The sequence below is a fragment of the Myotis nattereri genome (assembly GCF_964212035.1).
Source record: "Myotis nattereri genome assembly, chromosome: 11".
NCBI classification, from domain to species: domain Eukaryota; kingdom Metazoa; phylum Chordata; class Mammalia; order Chiroptera; family Vespertilionidae; genus Myotis; species Myotis nattereri.
In genome coordinates, this window is record NC_138086.1 from 6649258 (window position 1) to 6671534 (window position 22277).

Below are 22277 nucleotides of genomic sequence, written 5' to 3' on the forward strand. Positions count from 1 at the left end.
ACTTTGGATTTGCTTTTCCTAAGCTGTGGGTCAGTCCCTCAGTCCCTCAACAAGCACGGCTGGGCACCCACTAAGTGCAGCCTGGGAAAGGCACTGAGATGTGGGAGCAGATGGGCCTTTGAGAGGAGCTTAGTTACGAGGGAGGAGCTTCCAGGGCAGGACTAGAGCTCTCAGAGACAGCACCCAGCCCCGCACTTCTTCGGACAGTGAGGACAGGCAGAGGTCAGCAGTCTGCAGGCCAGACGAGGGCCTTCATGTGACTTTGCTGGTATCTTGATCTTGGATCTCCAGCCTCCAGAGCTGTGAGCAATAGACTTCTGCTCAGAAACGCCCCAGCTGTGGCATTTTGTTATAGCTGCCTGAAGGGACTAAGAGGACAGGCAGCCAGTTTCCTAGAGTTTCTACAAATCAATGTAAACACGTGTGTAGTCTTATAAGTCAACATACATCCTCCTCTCTTATGCGGAAGTTAGCACGCTGTAGAGATTGTTTTATACCAGTGATGGCGAACCTATGACACACGTGTCAGAGGTGACACGTGAATTCATTAATTTGGTTGATTTTTCTTTGTGAAATGCAATTTAAATATACAAAATAAATATCAAAAATAAAAATCTTTGTTTTACTATGGTTGCAAATATCAAAAAATTTCTATATGTGACACGGCACCAGAGTTAAGTTAGGGTTTTTCAAAATGCAAACACGCCGAGCTCAAAAGGTTCGCCATCACTGTTCTATACCCATGTTGTTTACTTCCTTAGGTTCCCCCCATCGGTACAGAGAAAGCACTCCTTCACGCTTCTTTTACGACCCCCTAGAATTGCACCGTGTGGACGTGCCATAGTTTACTCAGACCTGCAAGCTCTCTCCCATAGATGGATGTTTGGGTTGTTTCCAGACATTGCTATGACAAACAGCTCTGTAGTGAGTTACTGGGTACACACTTTTTTTCTGTGTTTGTGAGCAGATCTCTGGGATAAGCCCCTAGACATTGGATCAGTGTGTCCAAGGGTAAAGGTGTTGGCAATTTTGCAAGATTTTTCTCATAGCGTCTCCCTACAGTTGCGATAATTTGCCCGCCCCTTTGTGACATAGGGGAGTTCCCCCATAGACTCCCAAGAGGGAGCTGTCAGCCTCAGGCATTTAAAACCAATGTGACAGGTAAAGTTCGTGTTTCAGTGGCTGTCATGTGCCTTTGTAATGGAGGTCTTTTCTGGGATAGAGTAGACAAGGTGAATGGAGGCCAAGGGCAGGGGTGTGTCTCACCCGCTGTGCCCCCCACAAGAAGCAGTACTTGGAGCTGAGCCATGGAGGGTTTATTATTTATTCCTGGGTGGGGTGGGGGAATCGGGCTTCTAGTGAGGAGTTAGCTGGGGGCAGCGGCCCTTCACACGGGCCTGTAAGTCCCATTGTAGCTAAAGGGGGTAGGCTTCCAGCAGTCCCCGCCCTCCTCAGGGATCCATCGCTGTACGTAGTTGGGGCCTTTGTCCCGGTGCCACACGATCACGGTGTCCCTGGATGCCACGGATGGGTCCTCGGGGAAGAAGTTGAAGGGCCGGAGCAGGAAGCCCACGGAGTTCCCGGGGGTGGCCGTGTTGGGGATGTCCTCTGAGTGGGGGATGTGCAGGAAGCCCACTGTCACCCAGGCCACCAAGTCCTGTGGGAGAGAGGGGTGGGCAGTGCTGACGGTCTCGGAGAGGCGAGGGGTGGGCGACCCCTCAAGCTCTCCTCATAAGAAATGGGCAGTTCTGGGGACACTGAGCTTGCTCTCCACACAGCGAGGTGCTGCTGGCACAGGCCCCGGGATAGGGCACAGCTCTAGTCTGGGGCTGGGGCTGGAAGAAGGTGGGGCCAGTACCTCTTCTTCAATGTTCTCATTGTTTTGAAGAAACTCCTCAAAGACCACAGGCGGGTCCCAGGGGTCGTTCTGGTTGTAGATGCTGCTGCTGCACAGCTCAGACTCCCGGTACTTGGTCACTGCCAGGGGGTACCTGTCGGGCAGAGCAGCCAGGTGGCTCTGGGCACTGGGGGTGGCCCAGCCCCTCCCGGGGCACATGTGCAGGGTCAGTGACGTGGCTTTCCCTGATTTCCACATCATGTCTTGGGAGCCTGTCAGTCTGACCCAGGGTCAGCGGGGGCTCATGTGCTCAGAACAGGCCTCCTCAAACACAGAGCCACGCCCTGTAACACACACACACACACACACACACACACACACACTCACACACACACACAGACCCAGAGTCTCAGACAGAAACACAGCCACTGCAGACACAGGGAAATGTAGGGAGAGGTTATAGAGTCAAGCCTTGGACTGACCTGTGGCAGAGCCATATACAAGTCCCAACTTGGAGGGCAGAGCCCTCCTAGCACAATTAAGCTTGACCTTAGAGTCCTCCCTTGGTCCTAGGTAGCTAATGGGCTGTGGGAGGTGCAGCAAGTGCTGCCAAAACAAGGCTTGAGTAAGGAAACAGATTTGAAACTCGCAAGAACATTGTAAACATGTTGACGACTCCCCTTGCTTTGCTTTGTGTGATCTGACTATTAAATAAAGCTTTGAGGAGAGTTCACCCCTGGCAGTGCTGGACGTGGTTCAGGGAAACACAGGGCAGGGCCTCCAGTCATCCCAGCCCACAACCTCCCAGGCCTCCTCACCTGGCCCAGGTAAAAGCCCGCTCCTCCTGCCAGCCGGGTGGCAGCACCTGCTCAGCCATGGAGTGGATCTGCAGCCTGTAGCTGCGCTGGTGGCCCCAGCGGTTCTCCTTGGGGCTGGTGAAGAGCAGGTACTTGGGCAGATCCTGTCCGAAGCGGAAGGCTGCCTGGCGCTCGCGGGGGTACCCCGTCTGCTCTAGGGTTGGCTGGACCAGCCGGTGCTCCGGGCTCCAGGGGTTGGTGATGTTTTCTAGCTTCATGCCCAGCGTCTGGAAGCTATTCTTTGTGCCTGCGTGTGTGAAGGGAGATGCAGAATGAGGATCCAGCACCCAAAGTACCCCTCCCCCATTTTACACTGGGTTCTCCACCCCAGACCACGTCCAACAGCAAACCATCAGGGGCGAAGGGGGTGTCGGGGGTTCGCATGGAGCCAGCTGTGGGGTGGGAGGAAGGGATTAAACACAAAAACCAACAGGGGAACTGGAGGACGATGCGATAGGTCACATCAGCTGTGGTGGTTGGGGTGGGACTGTGAGCAGTTTCTTTGAGCCCTGGGTCCCAGGCTTTGGGCTGTCCTGCAGCCCCAGAGAGGGGCGGCCATCTTTCCCCAGGCAGGGGCTGTGTCCACCACCTGCTGTGCCCAGGGCATGGGTGAAGGGGGCTGAGCCTGGTGGGGAGGGTGGGTTTAGTAGGGGAGCCACCTTTCTGTTTCTGGGGGCGGTTCTGACTTGATGTCAGGCCACATCCTGCCAGGAGGCCTATGCCGCGGTGACACCATTAACCCAGGAGATAGTGAGTAACCCCAATGGTGCTGCGTCCACCTCCAGGTGCCAGGCAGCAGCGACCTTGCTGACAAGGAGCCATTGTCCCCTCTGCTACCCTGAGCGCACCTTTCTACCCAACCCACCCGACCCAGGGGTCAGCCAAGCCCCAAGGCAGGGACAGGGTCCAGGCTGCCACACCCCGGGCAGCACTGGGGCGCTGTTCACGTTCACCCCTTCCGGGGGCTCAGGGACTCCAGCCCTGCGGGCTCAGAGCAGGTGGGGCACGTTCTCCTGATGGTGTGCGTCCGGGGTGCAGCATCGTCTCCAACAGCGGGAGTTAATGTTTGTACACAGAGGTCTGGCCTGGGGACATTTGGCGCCAGCGAGTCCTACCTGCCACGTCCAGGTCTACGCGGTAGTGCACCAGGTGAGTGTGCATGTTGCCGATCAAGTGGGTGTGCAGGCGCGTCCCGTGGCGCAGCCCCTCGGGCGTGTAGAAGGTGGCGTGCACGTAGCCAGTGGCGTGCATCTTGGCCTCCATCACCCCGTTGGGGTAGAAGATGAAGTCCCAAATGTAGTCATAGTTGTAGACCGTGGACATCGTCCGCAGCACCAGCACCTGGCCCTGGAGCCCTGCATAGAAGTTGAAGCCACCGTTGAAGTCAGAGTCAAAGTGGCGCCGAATGGGCACCCCCGTGGGCATCTCGAAGACACAGAGGGCTCGGGGGTAGTGGACAGGGTCGTCGGCATCATAGTAGTGGAGGGCATCCAGGAAGGTGGCTGTCTCTGGGCAGTCGATGCCAGGGGCCAACTCATGGGTGACGGTGCCCAAACCCCAGCCCACGTCGCTGTACTTGGTCTGCATGCCCGCAGGTGTGTGGCCTCCGTACAGCGCCACTGCCTCCTGGACGCTCACCTCGTAGGCAATGCGCTCCCCACCGAAATGCACATTCAGCACCTGCAGCCCCGTGGAGGACCGCAGCCTGAAGGCGAAGCTCCAGCCCCCGTAGAGCACGGCGTTGCCCTCCAGCCTGTAGCGGGGTCCTTGGGGCTGGACCGGGTGGGGGCCCTTCACGGTCATGGGGCTGGGGAAGTGCCCGCGTGGCTTGTAGGATGAGAAGAGGGGCGGCTCATCCCTGCCCTCGGCCCCCTTGTCCTTGGGGAGCACGTCCTCCAGCACCACCACGTCCACCTCTCCGGCATCGTACTTCCGGGCCAGCTCTTCTGGGCTTCGGTAGAACTTCCCGTTGTACCAGACCTGCTCCACCGCCCAGTCCTGGGCGTTCATGCTGCTGTGGTCCAGGAGGAGCTCCAGGCCTGTGGGGTGCAAGTAGAAGCCTTCCACAAAGCGCTGCAAGATGACCCAGGTGCGGCGCTCGCCCGAGGCCAAGCCCCGAGGGGCCACGTCGGTGTAAGTCAGGCATCGGGTGTGGCAGTCCTGGAAGGAGAAGCCCGTGGTGTCCAGGAAAAATCGGTGCAAGGGCTTGGTGGCCTCCTGCAGGGTGTGGCTCAGTAGGACATACTCCGCCGAGGAGATGGGCCTGGAGTTCCAGGACATCTGGTGCCCCAGCCTGGGGGGCAGCGGGCGCAGGTAATGGGGCCATGGCAGGGGTCCTACGGCAAACTCGGTGACATTGGGATGATCGTGGGCTCCGAAGAAGATGACGGCACGCGCCTCCCGAGCCGGCCGCCTCTGACCGTGGTCCAGAAATTTCAGCACCTGCTGCTTCCTGGGCAGCAGCATCTCAATGAGGAACACGGTGTTCTTGGTGATGGTTGATCCTTGGGAGGGCTCCAGCCTCAGGTCCTTCCGGGACCAGAGGAAGCTGCGCACAGCCTTCAGCTCCTCCGTACTCAGGTCCGCGAACACCTCGGCCTGGCTCCGCAGGGTCCGTGGGGAGTTATTCCCCATGGCCAGCGTCTGCAGCATCAGGACGGCAGCCATGGCCCAGCCGAGGGCCGGGCTTTCTCGCCTCATGGCTCTAGAATGTGGGAAAGATGAACTTAGTTGTTTTATGGGAAGATATGGGTTTCCACTAGGCTGGCCCCGTAGTTTCCCAACAGACACAGCTTCGTCCCTTGGCCGCCATGCCATCCAGTGGCCATGTTGGCGCAGCGGGGGCCCCAGGCTGCTCAGACCTGTGCTTTCCATTGATTTTAATTCTACACTCTCCTCGCTTGTCTGTAAGCCTTGTTTAGTCCTGCAGATTTTCATACCTATGTCAACTCTGCTTTCCCCTTATGTGTGCATTATCTCAGAATGGCTGCACCTCTAGTGCTGTGGGCTAAGACTAACAGTAATTAGCTTATCAATGTGATATTCAGCAGGGCTGAAAATCAGGATAATATTGCCCTGCTGTGGGCCAAATGGCTCAGGGCAATCCTTACCCTGATAATCCTGTTACTGTTTATCAAACTTTACCTTTGATATGCCTTATGCATTCTTAAAGGGCAAATGTGTATTCAATTGAATAAAAGCAAATGAGACCCGCAAGTCAGAGAGCCTCTCCACTAGAGAAAGGTTTTCCGCCTGGCCCCCTATGCGTTCTAAATTAATATTTCTTGTCTAGTTAGTGCACGGCTCCTTTTCCGGATCCTGAACCATAGCCACAAATGGATGTGGCATTCACATCTGGTGCCTCCTAAGGGACCAGGAGAAGAAGATTCACCTGAGCGAAAAACTAAGAAAGAAGGAAATTCCCCGGGAAGGTGGGAGGTTCACCGAAAAGGTGGGGAAATTCACTGTGCACAGAACCCGTTGCAGCTTCAGAGTCACGAGCCATAAGTGGACGAGGAATGTCTTTTATTACAGCCAGGCTATAATGGGGAAGAATTTGAGTAAAAAGCAAAAACATCAATGTAAATTTCTAGCTTGCATGGTCAAGGATAAAGAAATTTAGGTGTCAAAGGATACTCCCTTAAATCAGGCTCAAATAAACAAGTGCCCTTGTCATCTTTAAGTATGTGGGCTCTTGTTTGAACTGCATTATGCCCACTTCGTATTACGCATCAAAATTCTGTAATACCTAAAGCCCTGGATCCTCTGCCTGTAGTGTGGAAAGGCTCAACAGCTAGAAAAACGGGGCTAATTGTCATTTTACAAAAGGACTCTTTAATGCTTTGTCTGAAAATGACCATAGGACACCTTGGGACAAGCAAATTTTAGCTAAAATAATTTTAGAGGCAAGTCAGTACTATGGAGAATAGAATAGGATAAGATCCATGAAAGGAACTCTGACTTAGTAATTCTTGTCTATATGTTATGGGCGCTTGTCTTTTGATTATTATCTGTCTCTGTTGTTTATTGTTAGTTTATTAAGCATGCCTTTATTTTAATTTAATAGAAAAGAAACAGTAGATGGACAGGCCATTTTAAATTTCCCCAAAGCAAACAGAAGGTGGGAACGGGGAGAGAAAGAATATAAGTGGAACACGTGGCCGATAACAGAGATCCTAGGGAAATTCCCTAGACAAAGGGAAGTAACTAAAAAAGGCCCCTGCCCAGTCTTATGGTGATCCTGTAAAATGGACGCCAACTCTCAAGCATGTTATTAAAAGTCTCATTTTTGCCATGTTTTTATTTCCCAGTCCATCATTTGAAATTTGAATAGATGAGACATTTCTCACAATTTAGGGATGCGTTTGGGATTTCTGTACCCATGAAGAGAAAAAAGCTAGGTTAAGAGAAGGTGCGCCCTGCCCGATTTTGGCTGGCCTCCTGGACTGAGCCCCATCTCTTCACGGATGCTATAGAATAAATCCAAGACTGTTTTTCTTTAAAAGATGGCAATAATGACAGAAAGAAAATATACAGGCTGTGTTTGGGCAACAAGATTAGTGTTTCCATAATAATGGGTAGTTCTTGGATAATAATGGACCGCATTCCAAGGTTGCCTCCCAAATCTTGGGGCACTCCTGGTTTTATAAAATAAAAATCAAATAATACTTTCACATTAAAGCCACTGGAAGTCAATAAGTTATCTCTGTTACAGAATTTGCCAAAGAAAATGCCTTGGATAATAGTAATTGGCTTTAAAATCTTAAAGTTATCAAAACATAAATAAATAGATGTAACTAAAATAAAGAATCCTATGTAATAAAAGCCTAATATGCTAAGTGTCCGGTCATCCAGTGACCAGTGGACTGTTCAACTAAAGTGTAATATGCTAATGATATACTAAGGCTGCTCAATCGCTAGCTATGACAAGCAATGACCACTGGGGGCAGACAGTCGACTGGTTGACCCATCGCTATGATGTGCATGGACCACCAGGGGGCAGACTCTTCGACTGGTAGGGTAGCTTGCTGCTGAGGTCTGGACAATCAGGACTGAGCGAGATGGACTGAACATGCCCTGGAGCCCTCCCACAGTCCCTCCCCAGCTGGCCAACCTCCTGCATCCCTCCCCAACCTGCCAGCCCCAATCAGCCCACCCCAGATCAGCCTGATCAGGACTGGGCGAGACAGGGCCAGACATGCCCTGGAGCCCTCCTGTGGTCTCTCCCCAGCTCTGATCGTGCACTGGTGGGGTCCCTTCGCCTGACCTGCGGACTCTTGCAATCCAGGACCTCTCAGGGGATGTTGGAGAGCTAGTTTCGACCTGATCCCGCAAGCCACTCCCCTCAGAGGGTGCCAGACACAGAGCTCATGGCTGGCGAGCGCTGCTGTGGCAATGCAAACCTCTCCCAATTGGGACTGATTGGGCATGAACCCAGGGCAGGCGCAGTGGGGCCGGGATGAGTGGGAGCAGCAGGTAGGATCTGCAGGTGGTGTTGGACTGCGGGTTTCGGCCCGATCCCTGCAGGCCACCCCAAGGACCCCAACCCGTGCACGAATTCATGCACCTGTCCTCTAGTTTATAATAAAGCTTTTCAGTAATAGTTATAAATATATTAATAATGATATTATCCAGTCACTCAAGAGGAGACTGACTGCATTGTGTTAGAGGAAAGAGCCAGTTGTGTTTCCCGCAGCAGCATCCTTAGAAGTTATCTCTAAGGAAGAATTTGGCAGTTTTAAAATCAAAGTGGCTACAGGCCTGCTCCCTCCTCCCCCTGCCTTTTCATCAGCTTTCCACGTGACAGGCAGGGATATTCGCCAGCCTCACATATAGTTTTACAAAGTCTTTGGTAACTTAAAACTTTAGAACATTGCTGAATTAAATAATACAAATTATTAAATATCTAGGTATTTTAAAATGACTAAACACTGGAATATTAATCTGAGTTTGCCTCATATGAAAAATCTAAAAACATAGATTTGAATCTATTACTTAAATATGTCTTGTATTTTATTTGAAATATATCCTTAAAAATATAAATATATTACTAATCTAAGAAACGCTAAGTATTTAACTTGCCACCTAAAATTTGAGGCTTCTAAGAGTTTAAAGGTCAAATTAAGTTCAGAGAAATTACATGATTGTGATAACAAAATACATGAAGTATAGTAATTCATCTTTGAGAAAAATAATTCTTGTATTCTCTCTCGAAAAATTAGTAGTTCAAAATATATTGTAGTCCTTATATGTACTACGTGTGGTAAAATTCCAACCTAGGATATAATATTTTATTGGCCTGATTAAAAGAAAAAGGAATAATTCTATGGTCTGAACCAAATTTTTAATATAAAAACCGGTTTACATTTAATTGATATCTTTTAGACTAATTACAAAGAGTGTATAATATAATCTTTGGGTTATGTATATTTGATAGTCTTTCCAAGTTAAAATCAAGACTTTAACCGAGAGATAGCTTTGGGACATTTTAAGAGCCCTGGAATGATTCAAGGATTTATTCTCTTTTCTTAAAAGAAATATTTTTAAACCAAATTAGGTTGATCTACTATACTTGAAATCACATGGGAAGCTTTATCAAATAAAGTTTAATAACTCTGTTCTATTTATATGCATACTTTTGCCTTTTCCAGAATGTCATAAGTTTGGGGTCACCAGTCTGTAGCCGTTTCACACTGGCTTCGTTCACTCAGGAATATGTATTTAAGTTCCTAATGTCTTTTCTTGGCTGGGCCCTCATTGTTAGAACTGCTTATCCCCAAATGCCTTTCTGCTCTGTAGAAGAGGGAGGTGACTTGGCTGTCCCTTTAAGATTATCCTCCCCAGCACAGTCCTGTGTGTGGTGCCCCAGTGGGCCGCTGGGGTGCGGACTGTGGCATTGAAACCACAATAGGGGAGAACGTGGCGGCCAGTGTGCTCTGCTCCTCTCCGCGTGAGAATAGCATCCAGCTCCCCACTGAGCCTTTCCCATCTCGCCTCCAGGAGGTTGCCCCTGGCTTTCTGGGCCTTTCGGGTCTTCATTTCTCCTGGCCCCTCACTCCAGGCCTCGCTTCCCTCCCCTGCCAGTCATCCCTTTCTAGACTCTCCCGATGGCCCATCAGAACATACCTGTGTGCTCTGCTCCTCTCGCGTCTGCAGTCAGCCTTTGTCTGGGCTCCTTCTGGAGCTTTATGGCTCTGTTGGACCCGCCCTAGAGGGAGGGACAGAGTGAGGGCTGGATCAACCAAGGTGTGGAGCCATGTAGGGCTGAGGGGGCTCTCAGAGGGCAAGGGTGGTGGCCGAGGATGGGCACGGACGGGGCTCTGCAGCCAGGGGGTCCTGTTGCCCCTACAAGTACCCAAGTTTGGAAACGCCCCAGGCCTCCATCACTTCAGCTGCGGGATTCACTTCTGTTTCTCCCAACACCCGTGCCCTAGTTGTCTGTTTCCTTTCATTCCTCGTGCCATAGGGTACCATCCACAGGAGCTGTCTATGGTGTCCTATTCCCCGTTGGGAGCAATGCAAGTTGTGTGATGCCATAATTTATTAAATGCTGAGTTTCAGATGCAAGAGATAAAGACAAGAGGAAATTTAGCAACAAGCAGTCTCAGCTGAAGCGAATGGATAGACAAAGGCGGAGGCTGATAGAGTCGGACACCCACAACAAAAATAGGCAACTTGACCCACGTCTAGGATGGGGAGTCAGAGCCTGTGCCAGAGCCAGAGCCAGAGCCAGAGCCAGAGCCAGAGCAGCACAGGAAGCGTGAAGCCACTGAGCTGAGACTCTAGAAGTCTTCTTTGCATCTCGGAGACCCTGAAAGGATTCAGAATGAAGGGAAGGATTGGCTGGGAGAAAGTCCTCAGGATGGCTGTGGCCAGGGCCCAGAGAAAGGAGAAGTGACAGGAGCTGGGTGGTGGGGGAGGCACCTGTGCAGGGAGGGAACAGAGAAAGGAGAAGGGACAGGGGCTGGGTGGTGGGGGAGGCACCTGTGCTGGGAGGGGACACAGTACTAAGATGGCTTAGTTAGATGAAAAGGGCAAGCTTGGGCTTGATAGAAAGAACCAACAGGTCTTTATCTTCTTAATCACCAAGTCTTGAGTGCTTATTTTTTATTGTTATACTAGAGGCCTGGTGCACAAATTTGTACACAGGTTGGGTTCAGCTGGCCTGCCCTGATCATATCTGGTTGGGTCTGGCTGGCCGGGAGGGAGAGGCCACGAACAGTTGGCCAGCCAGCCACACCCCCTGTTCGTCCTCCTGGTTGAACTCCCAGTTAAGGGGATAATTTGAATATTAGCCTTTTATTATATAGGACTAGAGGCCCGGTGCATGAAAATTCATGCATTGGATGGGGTCCCTCAGCCCGGCCTGCATCCTTTTGCAATCTGAGACCCCTCGGGGTATGTCCGACTGCCGGGATCGGGCCTAACCCGGCAGTCAGACATCCCTCTCACAATCCGGGACCACTGGCTCCTAACCACTTGCCTGCCTGCCTGCCTGCCTGATTACCCACTGCATCTGCCTGCCTGCCTGGTTGCTCCTATCCCCATTTCCTTCCTGATCACCCCTAACCACTCGCCTGCCTGCCTGATCACCCCTAACTGCCTCTGTGTTGGCCCTCACACCCGGGACGCAGGTTTCCCTCTCTCTGGTTGGCTGCAGGCACCCGGAACCAAGGCTTCCCTTCCTCTGGCCAGCTGCAGGCACCTGAGACCCGGGCCAGGACTGCCTGGGGTGGCTGTAAGCACCCAGGACCCCAGAAGGCGCTGCCCGGGCCCTGGCTTTGTCAGGAAGGACATCGGGAAGGTTGGCCAGAAGATGTCCAGTCTATCTGGTCTAATTAGCATGTTATCCTGTTATTAGTATAGATGACTTTTATATTTATTTTGTCTTCTTTTTAAAATCTGCATCCAAGGATGTTTTCATTGATTTTGGAGAGAAGGAATGGAGAGAGAGAGACAGAGAGAAACATTGATGTGAGAGAAACATCTATCTGTTGCCTCCCTTACGTGCCCTGACTGGGTGCTGAACCTGCAACCTAGGTATGTGCCCTGGCCAGGAATCAAACCAGCAACCTTTGATGTACCGGACGATGCACCAACCAACCAAACCATCTGGCCAGGGCTGACTTTTGTATTTGTCATCATTAACATCCTGCTACTTTCACTTCAAGTGATTTCAGTATTTATTGGCAGCTAGATAAAGGAAGGAGAAAATAGTTAGTTAACCTGATACTTGTTTGCAATTCCAGAAGGCAATTAACTTTAAATGCATAAAGGATGATTGATATAGTGACTTCACTTATGTCTTTCACCTTCAGTCATGGGTTCACCATGGAGACTTGAGGAGGTTTGCATTCTAAGAGAGTTGTAGGAACAACCTGATGTTGAGAAGTGCAACCTGTTTCTGTTCTACAAAGGACTGTAGGGAGCGGTTGTAGAGTCAAGCCTCGGACTGACCTGTGGCAGAGCCACATACAAGTCTGAGCTTGGAGGGCAGAGCCCTTCTAGCATAATTAAGCTTGACCTTATAGTCCTCACTTGTTCTTAGGTACCTAATGGGCTGTGGGAGGTGCAGCAAGTGCAGCTAAAACAAGGTGAAACTGGCAAGAAACATGTTGACCACTCCCCTTGTTTTGGTTTGTGTGCTCTGACTATAAAATAAAGCTTCAGCTTACAGGCTGTGTCACTGTTTCCTCATCCAGGCACAGTGATTCTACCTAGTTCCAACTGTATTCTCTTGTCTATCTTCTTTAATCCTTCACCGCCCCTCCTCAGGTTCACCCCTGGCCATGCTGGACACGGTTCATGTGGCGCCTGAGCATGGGGTCTGAGTAAGGGGGAACTACAATTGTAAGGTGAAAGGATGCTCCAGTGAAGCACTCACAGAAAGTCAAAATAATGTAGGGAGTGAGGTTTTGTAGCAGCTGGGTGTAAAACATGGGAAATTCAGGATCTCAGGAAAGGGATCTCTAAAACAATGCTCAAAGAATTGTAGTCAAATTCTTAAATTTCTTAAGTTGAGTCTAAGAAGTGTAAAGCACAAAATGGAAGTCCTGATAGTGATGCTTAATGCTAAGCCAGGGCATTTTGCTTAAAGTTAAGCCAGGACTGTAAAGTTAAAAATGGAAGTCAAGAGGACTGAAATGTAAATAGTGAAGGTACTAACTGAGATACTGCTTAGAAGATACAGATTAAGTAGAAAACTAGAAGTAGAAGACAGCACAGGAACAAAAACAAGGAGGAAATTAAATTTTTAAAAATTTATGTGCTCATGGGCACTGGAACTCATGGGGCTTTGCAGGTTCAGTGAAAGTGTAAAATTTTTTTTTTTAAAATATATTTTATTGATTTTTTACAGAGAGGAAGGGAGAGAGATAGAGAGTTAGAAACATCGATGAGAGAGACATCGATCAGCTGCCTCCTACACATCTCCTACTGGGGATGTGCCCGCAACCCAGGTACATGCCCTTGACCGGAATGGAACCTGGGACCTTTCAGTCCGCAAGCCGACGCTCTATCCACTGAGCCAAACCGGTTTCGGCGAAAGTGTAAAATTTATAAAGGTTGCAAACCAGGGAAGTTTAAGCCAAGGCCAGCCAGGCCTACGTATAATTAACAAACCATTATTTTCCCCACCTGAGGCAAAGCAGGAGGGGACGGAAAAAATTTAAATTGGATATACTTGACAGCTTTTCCAAATGTAATATTTCAAGAATTTAGCTTTGTGACATCTCAAGGGCCCTGAGGTGACACAAAGATCTACTCTCTACACAAACAAAAGGGGGAGGAGGATGTCATGTGCTAAATTTTTTGAATTACGATGCAGAGGGTTGTACAGCAGCCGAAAGGCATCGGACCTCCAGTACAATAGCCTCTGCTGAGTTAGCCTGGGGGAAGGATTCACAAACTGGACAATGGTTTGGACCAGATCCAGTAATGATGTGGGGCAGAGGTTGTGTTTGTTCCTTTCCAGAAGGAGCAGTGCAGCCAATATGGGTGCCAGAGCATACGTGCATCACCATGATAGGCCCAGAGAAGCTCCTGGTCCCTCCGTTGAAAAGACTGAGAGTTGCCCGGATGATAGTGATGCGGAAGAAAAAAATAACGATGTTACGCCAGGGGCCAAGGTCGTAACATGGGGTCAGCTGAAGAAGGTAAGGATTGAGGCCCAGCAGATGGTAGAAAAGCAAGGAGTGGAAGCTACTCCCTCAGCCTTGTTTCTTAATAGTGTTGGTGAGCTGCCAGTTTTCTGTAGTCTTGAGTAGATATACACCAGCAGCAAAAGAAACTTTCATTTTGTAGAAATAGTCCTAAAAATGTTATAATGTCTGTAGTTTGGTTTCTCTCTTGTTGCTGTATTGCATTGGCATTGTTTTGTTATTGTTTTATTAATAGCCAGCCTTTTGTTCTTGATATTCCAGTTTTATGTTTATTGTAGTAGCTTAAAAATTTTTAGAATTCCTAACTTTGGAATAATCCTTATAATTCCAAGTGATTATAATGAATAAAGTAAATGGAAGTAAATAAAAACAAAAAAGGGGAGAGATGTACAGAGTGGCTTTAGGGTCAAGTCTCTAACTGACCTGTGGCAGAGCCACATACAAACTTGACCTTATAGTCCTCCTTTGTTCCTCGGTACCTAATTGGCTGTGGGAGGCCCAGCAAGTGCTGCCCAAAGAAGGCTTGAGTAAGATAATAGATTTGAAACTCGCAAGAGCATTCATTTAAACATGTTGTCCACTCCCCTTGTTTTGCTTTGTGTGATCTGACTATAAAATAAAGCTTCTGCTTACAGGCTGTGTCACTGTTTCCTCATCCAGGAAGTGATCACCTTGTTCCAACTGTGTTCTCTTGTCTGTCTTCTTTAATCCTTCACCGCCCCTCCTCAGGTTCACCCCTGGCAGTGCTGGTGGACCTTGACTAGCTAATGTTGAAGACACTCCTTTTAATTCAAGGAAAAGATGATCAGAAAAAAAAAATTGTTAAAGCACAGTGACCTCCTTCTTCAGTAAGACTGAAGGTGACAACTAGGCACTTTCAAAGCAAGTACACTTCTGGCTCCTCTTTACAAGAAGTTATTGTTCACTGAACCCCTAACCCTTTTTTGTTGGGGAAGATTAGATGTTTTTTCCCTAATGCTGAAAGATTTGCTATTTCCCTTTCCTTTTATGAACATTTATGCTCCTTTGTTTTTTAATGGTTTCAAAGCTTTGATACAATGTTTGGATGATTTAAAAATTAAAAAAAATCACCAAGATAAAAATTGTTGATGTTTTAAATATTGTATTGGTTGTTATAAAAGTGCTTTGTCCACATCCCAGAATGTTTACCTTAATAGTGTGAAAAGAAAAGGTTTGAGGTTCATTTTTCTACTGCCCTACACGTGAAAGCTCTTCAGACAAGTTTCTGGAATATTGTGCATAATCAACGGTCTGTCTGCTTAAGACATCCCTTGGAAACCAGGGGGGACAGACTAATCCTGCCCCAGACCATGGCCACACCTTCCCAGGGAGTCCCGGGGTAGGATGGAGAAAACCAGGAGCAAAGGCAAAGGCAAGCAAGGTCACATGGATTGTCAGCAGGGGGTGGGCCCCAAGCCTGGTGAGGGACCCCCACACAGCAGGTAAAGGGGGGCGGCTCTGAGCCCCCCTCCACAGCCCATTCTCAGACTTTCCCACCAGCTGGAGGCTCAGAAGGGAGAGAAGTGAATGATGATGGGTGTGCTGGGCAGCCCCGCTTCGCTCCCCAGTTTGGGTGGATGGTAAAGGACAGGGATGGGAAGGTTAGGCCAGCTCCCAGCTGAGGATGGCACTAGCGCTGTATGCTGAGGCGTTGTGGAGAGGGAGGGGGCAGCTGCATCTTTTTCTGCATCATCTCCTCTTTGAGGCCAGAGTAGAAAGTCTGGGGAAGGTGGGGATGTGGGAGAAAGCGGTTTCTCCTCTAACTTGCACTGTCCCTTGTTAACCTATTGAGTTTGGTGGCCAAGTCTAATTGTCCAGGGGTTTGGGTGGCTGTAGGAGCGCTTTGTCACTTCTGAAAGCCACTTCTGTGATTGTGGCCAGGGCACCTGGCTGTCTCCAGGGACCAGCATGCCGCACAATGATTCCCAAGCAGTTCCCTGCAGGCCCAAGCTCCCAGCCTGCAGTCCTCCTTGGTTACGGCCAGTTCACACTGTCCTGCCAATACATTCTCCCTTTATGCTTAAGCTGCTTGGAGATGTTCTGTTACTTCAAGTAAAGACAAGAGGAGACTAATCCACAGAATTAAAATAATTCACTAATTCAACAAACTGTGCTTTCCTGGCCAATAGAGAAGTGCCTGTGCTTTTGGGTAGGTGCTCTTCTTGCAAGCGTGTGGCTTGCCCTTTTGACTCAAAAGTGAATCACCCTGGGGGCCTGAGACACCCTGGGAGGTTTGGGATGAGAAGGTGAAGGCACAGTCTTCAGGGCCTGGAGATGGAGAAACAGAGAGGGCAGGAAAAAGTAAGGGGGTGCAACAGACAGACAAAACATGTCAGTGCCTGGAGAAGACATTCCCTGCAGGAAGGCAGGCATCTGGCCGCTCTGTCTTTAGCCTTCCAGCCCTCCTGGTCCTCCCCAGGCACACTGGTGTGGACCATGAACTTGGACCCAGTGGTACAAAGAGTAGGATAGCCTCAGAGCCTGGGTTCTGGTGGAAACCTTGGGCGCAAGAGTCGCAGCAGCTCAGGGTGCCACCTAGCGCCTACCTGTGGCGGTGCCGGAAAAGTGTCCTCCCCACCCGCCAACCCCCTCCCACCAAAAACAAAGAAAGGGAGCCCAAATCAATTTACATCCCCATCAAAGCTGTGCCAGGTGCACAAAAAGACCCACCTGTGCTTTTAAGCCTAGCCCAACAAATTGCAGACTTCAACTGCCCACACCCATGTGAGACGCGCTCAAGAAACAGACCCAGGAGAACCAAGAAGGCGGTGTAAGGAAGAGACGGTGGGTGCTGCCTCCCACAACATCGAGGCTACCAACTGTGGGACAAACAGCTATCATACGGAACCATGGGAAAGCTGGCCCAGTGGAGGCTCTACAACTGGAAGGAAAGAAAGAAGAGCATTGATACTGAGTAGGATGGGCAGAGGCACCAAGTACAGAGCCCAACCCAGCAGGCTGCAGATTTCGGCTCCTCGCATCCGGGAGGGACGCACTCGGGGGGCGGAGTCGGGTTCGGGGCAGGCTGGAGCCGGCCCGGCTGGGCTGGTGATGTGGAACCGCTGTACCAGCAGGTGCACAAGCACACCCACCGGTTCCAGTCTCGCGTGGGATGCTGGGGGACGGCAGATGGGCAGTCTGTGCACTCAGTGGAGGGTGAAGTCCGAGCAGGCATACTGGATGTTCAGCCACCAGGAAAGCCTGGAGATTTTGTCTGGTGGGGAGCCGCCCGGCAGGGGACAGAGTGCCAAACTTTGTGTTTCCCAGTGAGGCTGGGATGGCCCCGGTAAGGTCGGGGCAGACCTAGTGAGGTCGGGACGGCCCCGGTGAGGTTGGGATGCCCCAGGAAAGGTTGAGACGGCCCCGGTGAGGTCGGGATGGCCCCGGTGAGGTTGGGACGGCCCTGGTGAGGTTGAAACGGCCCCGGCAAGGTCAGGATGGCCCTGGTGAGGTGGAAACGGCCCTGGTGAGGTCTGGACGGCCGCGGTGAGGTTGAAACGTCCTCAGTGAGGCCGGAATGGCCCTAGTGAGGTCCAGACGGCTCCAGTGAGGTTGGGACGGCCCTGATGAGGTTGAAACACCCCCAGTGAGGTCGGGACAGCCCCAGTGAGGTTGAGACGGCCCTGGTTAGGTTGAAACTTCCCGGGTGAGGTCGGGATGGCCCCGGTGAGGTTGAAATGGCCCCAGTGAGGTCGGGATGGCCCCGGTGAGGTTGAAACAGCCCCAGTGAGGCCGAGATGGCCCCGGTGAGGTTGGGACAGATAATGGGCACCAGAGTACACTGATGAACAGGGGTAGATGCAGAGGCAGAGCAGAATTGAACAGACTGTCAAACTACAGTGGGAAGCCTGGGGAGGGTTTGGGGCATGGTTAAGAGATCAACCGAAGGACTTATATGCATGCATATAGGAATAACCGGTGGACACAAGACACTAGGGGGTAGGGGATGGGGAATGTCAAGGGGGAGGAAAAAAGGAGACCTATGTAATACTCTTTGTAATACTTCAAGAAATAAAAATTATTTTAAAAAAAGAAAAGAAAGGGAGCCCAGAAACAATAGGCCTTCAGTGCCTGGGAAGTCCTGGCAGAGGGAGGGCAGGGAGGTGATGAGGAAACAAGCATAGGAACAGCCTGAGCCCCTTGCTCTTTGGACGTGTACCCTTGAATTCATGAGTCCTTGTAAAATATGCTGATTTGCTGCCTGAGGTAGGAAAATAGTGCTTCTTTTCTCTGTCCTTCTTCAGGTCCTTACTGTTACTGAAAGAGTAATGGCTGGATTGCTTGGGCACAGTGTTTTGTTCTTGTGCTCCAGCTCTTGAATGTGGGGAGTTGAGGGTTATTGAAATATCCCCGCCACAGTATTTGTTCATGTTGTACCCCTTTCTTTCCTTTTACATTTCAATCTCCCCGGTTTTATTGAGATGTAACTGACATGTTACATTGCATTAGTTTTAGGTGTATGATCTGATGATTTGAAACATGCTAATATTGCAAATGATCACCACAACAACTTGTTAACATCCATCACCACACAGAGTCACAATTTTTTTCCTGTGATGAGAACTTTTAAGATCTGCTCTCCTACCAACTTTCAAATGTGCAATACGGTACTGTAAACGACAGCCACCAGCTGCACATTACAGCCCCAGCAATTGTTATAATTGGAGTTTGTACCTTTTGACCACTATCACCCATTCCGATTCTGGCAACTACCAATCTGCTCTGTTTCTATGAGTTCCATATCTTTTAAACAATTTACAGCTAAAGGAATAAGAAACCTGAAAAAGTAAGAAGAGCTTTGGTCTCCTTTGCTTGAGGAATGCTACATGTATTTTTTTCAGGTAAAAAGTTGCTTTTATTTTGAAATAATTATAAAATCGCAAGGGATAGCAGAAATGGTACCAGGAATCAGAGTCCCCTTAATCCTGATTTCCCCAGTGGTGCCATCTTAGTGCTGTGGTTCAAAGTCACAACAGGACCTTGATGTTGGCACACTGCTAGCTAGGCCACAGGAGGGGCTCAGTTTCCACCATGTTTCTCTCGGGCATGGACTTGTGAATCCACCACAAAAATCAAGATGCAGAACCTCTCCATCACCTGCTGCCTCTTTTATTCGAGTGCCCCGCCCACTCCCACTCACCTCTTCTCCATCTCCACGGTTTTCTCATTTTGAGATGCCATCTGGATGATATCGTTCTGGATGCATCATTTTGGGATGGACTTTTGTTTTCACCAAGCATAGTGCCTGGATCACAAGTTCATTCCTTTTCACTGCCAATCAGTGCTCTGTTGTACAGAGTTGTTCAAGGACTTCTCCACTGAGGGACATTTGGGTTGTTTCCAGTCCACTATGATGAATCGGTCTGCTGTGAACATGAGTGCACAGGTTTTTGTGTGAACATAGGAATCCATTTCTCTGGGCTAAATGCCCAAGAGCATGACTGCTGGTCATGGGTAAGTGCAGGGTCAGTTTTATCTATTTTTCTAAAATATAAATGAGAAACTTCAGATTATGGGATGTGGATTTGGAAGAGGCCCCAGGACAGGGGATCAGGCAATGCAATAGGGCAGGTAACTTATCTCATGTGCAGTAATAAATTACAGACGTCACACCTAACTTGGAGAGCAGAGAGAATTAAAGAGGCCAGATTGACGGCTCTGAGAAACTGCCTGTAGCTGGCCAAGGGTTTAGGGTTAGTTCTTGGCAAATCTTCAGGTGAGAAAAACGTTGAACTAATCATGTCTTTTTAGCAAAAGTAGTTTACTGCCATGATAATTTAGGGTTAAGTGTGTAATTGCTGCAATTTGCATAAGCTTGAATTTGGTTAAAAATGAAATATTATGGCAATAGGCATATTGATTGAATATGTATTTCCTTTTGGGAGGCGGAAAGTACTTTGCAGATCACATGCTCTATTACCATGTTGCTCCTTGAAAGGAAGCAGCCTGGGGATGGCTAAGGCCGGCTGTGGGTGCAGGCAGCAGAACCAGCCTCTTGGGCACGTGGCCGTAGTCTGAAGGGCCCACACTTAGTTTAATTCTCTGTTGTCACCATATTCAAATTATTCTTTTTTGTAATCCTCATCTGAGGACATTCATAGAGAGAGGAAGAGAGAGAGAGGAAGAGAGAGAGAGAGAGAGAGAGAGAGAACATCAATGTGAGAGAGAAACATCAATTGGTTGCTTCCCATATGTGCCCCAACTGGGGATGGAACCTGCAACCTGGGTATGTGCCCTGACCAAGAATCTAACCGGCCACCTTTCAGTGCATGGGACGATGCTCCAACCAACTGAGCCACACCACCCAGCACCACCTTCAAATTCTTAACTTTTGAACCAGGGGCCTGGCATGCAGTTTCATTTGGGCCACAAGTTATGTTGCTGGTCCTGGTGAGCAGTTGTCCGCAGCAGGCCAGGCTGCTGGCTTGGATGGAAGCTGAGACTTATCTCCCACTAGGAAGGACAGGTGGCTGATTCTGGAAGGTGTGTAAGTCCACAAGGAGGATTTGGGGCACCCAGAGGCCAAGGGGGATGACAATGGAGGCTGGTCACCAGGAAACCTGGAGGGTTAGACAGGGGCCACCAGCACAGACTCCACGAGTCAACTCCACGCCCCAGGACTTCGTAGTTGTCACCCCTGTAACTGTGGTTCTCCAGCTGTAGAGACCTTGTCCCATCGCTGCTGCCCTCAGGCCCTGTGAGTGCTGGCAGGTTGCTGTCAAGAAGTACTGGTCCCTGGCTGGCCAGCTGGACCACCCCGTGTAGCTGGACTTGGGTTTCTCCAGGCACCTATATTTTCAGAGGACCAGTCAGACTGGCCATGAGGATTCTGGTGTCTCCCTATCTTGAGTCAGGGCCAGGACTTGGGTGGGGACATGTACTAGTCTCCTTTCTCCCACCTGAGGAGAACCTGACGATAGAACCTCCTTCAGGGCCCGGGATGCTGCAAACTCGAGAATGCTGGGGTCACACTCTTGCTCTAGGTCAGACCAGACTTCCAGTGTCGAAAATGAGATGACCATCTGGGGACAGCCCTCTCAGTGGCACTGCCCTGTCTCTCTGGCCTGTCTCCCTAGCTTGACCTAGACTTCTGAGGATGGGACTCTAGCTTCCTCGTTTTTGTCTCCCTTTGTATCCTGGGTTTGCATTAGGCTTAAAGCAAGGAGAAGCAAGGAGAGAAATCCTGGTAAGTAGACTCCAGGGACTAGCAGGGAAGAAGGTGGGAAACTGATTGCCTGCGAGGACCACCAGGGACCGGATCTCATGAGAGGGAGAAGTGAATGCTCTGGGGTTCTTGGGCTCCTTTCTCAGGGGCAAGGCTCAGGTTCTCTTGCCATCTCATTACAGGGGGAGAGAGTGTGGTCATAGCCAAGGGAACAGCCACAATCATGATTAGGGCCAAGGGACAAGAAAGGGACAGGGGGGAGGGGGAGGCAGGGTATGAGGAGTAGGTGTACTTTGGAATTTGCATTTCCTAAGCTGTGGGTCAGTCCCTCAGTCCTCAACAAGCACGGCTGGGCGCCCACTAAGTGCAGCCTGGGAAAGGCACTGAGATGTGGGAGCAGATGGGCCTTTGAGAGGAGCTTAGTTACCAGGGAGGAGCTTCCAGGGCAGGACTAGAGCTCTCAGACACGGCACCCAGCCCCGCACTTCTTCAGACAGGTGAGGACAGACAGAGGTCAGCAGTCTGCAGGCCAGACGAGGGCCTTCATGTGACTTTGCTGGTATCTTGATCTTGGATCTCCAGCCTCCAGAGCTGTGAGCAATAGACTTCTGCTCAGAAACGCCCCAGCTGTGGCATTTTGTTATAGCTGCCTGAAGGGGCTAAGAGGACAGGCAGCCACTTTCCTAGAGTTTCTACAAATCAATGTAAACACGTGTGTAGTCTTATAAGTCAACATACATCCTCCTTTCTTATGCGGAAGTTGGCACGCTGTAGAGATTGTTTTATACCAGTGATGGCGAACCTATGACACACGTGTCAGAGGTGACACGTGAACTCATTTATTTGGTTGATTTTTCTTTGTGAAATGCCATTTAAATATATAAAATAAATATCAAAAATAAAAATCTTTGTTTTACTATGGTTGCAAATATCAAAAAATTTCTATATGTGACACGGCACCAGAGTTAAGTTAGGGTTTTCCAAAATGCAAACACGCCGAGCTCAAAAGGTTCGCCATCACTGTTCTATACCCATGTTGTTTACTTCCTTAGGTTCCCCCCCATCGTTACAGAGAAAGTGCTCCTTCACGCTTCTTTTACGACCCCCTAGAATTGCACCGTGTGGACGTGACATAGTTTACTCAGACCTGCAAGCTCTCTCCCATAGATGGATGTTTGGGTTGTTTCCAGACGTTGCTATGACAAACAGCTCTGTAGTGAGTCACTGTGTACACACTT

General features: G+C 49.8%; 1 protein-coding gene across 2 annotated transcripts; it reads right to left on the reverse strand.

Annotated features, from left to right (window-relative positions):
* Window positions 1–1387: 1387 nt before the first annotated feature.
* On the reverse strand, window positions 1388–9929 carry LOC308527080 (diamine oxidase [copper-containing]-like; the record flags this gene model as incomplete). 2 transcript variants are annotated; one of them, XM_081102407.1, is made up of 5 exons in its annotated part: window positions 1388–1657; window positions 1859–1991; window positions 2656–2941; window positions 3810–5452; window positions 9820–9929. In XM_081102407.1, 4 exons carry the CDS (start codon window positions 5392–5394, stop codon window positions 1388–1390), a joined length of 2274 nt encoding a protein of 757 aa, XP_080958533.1. The 2 variants fall into 2 exon arrangements, with proteins under 2 accessions (XP_080958533.1, XP_080958532.1); XM_081102406.1 differs by lacking the exon at window positions 9820–9929 and having other exon boundaries at window positions 3810–5394.
* Between the last annotated feature and the right edge of the window lie 12348 nt (window positions 9930–22277).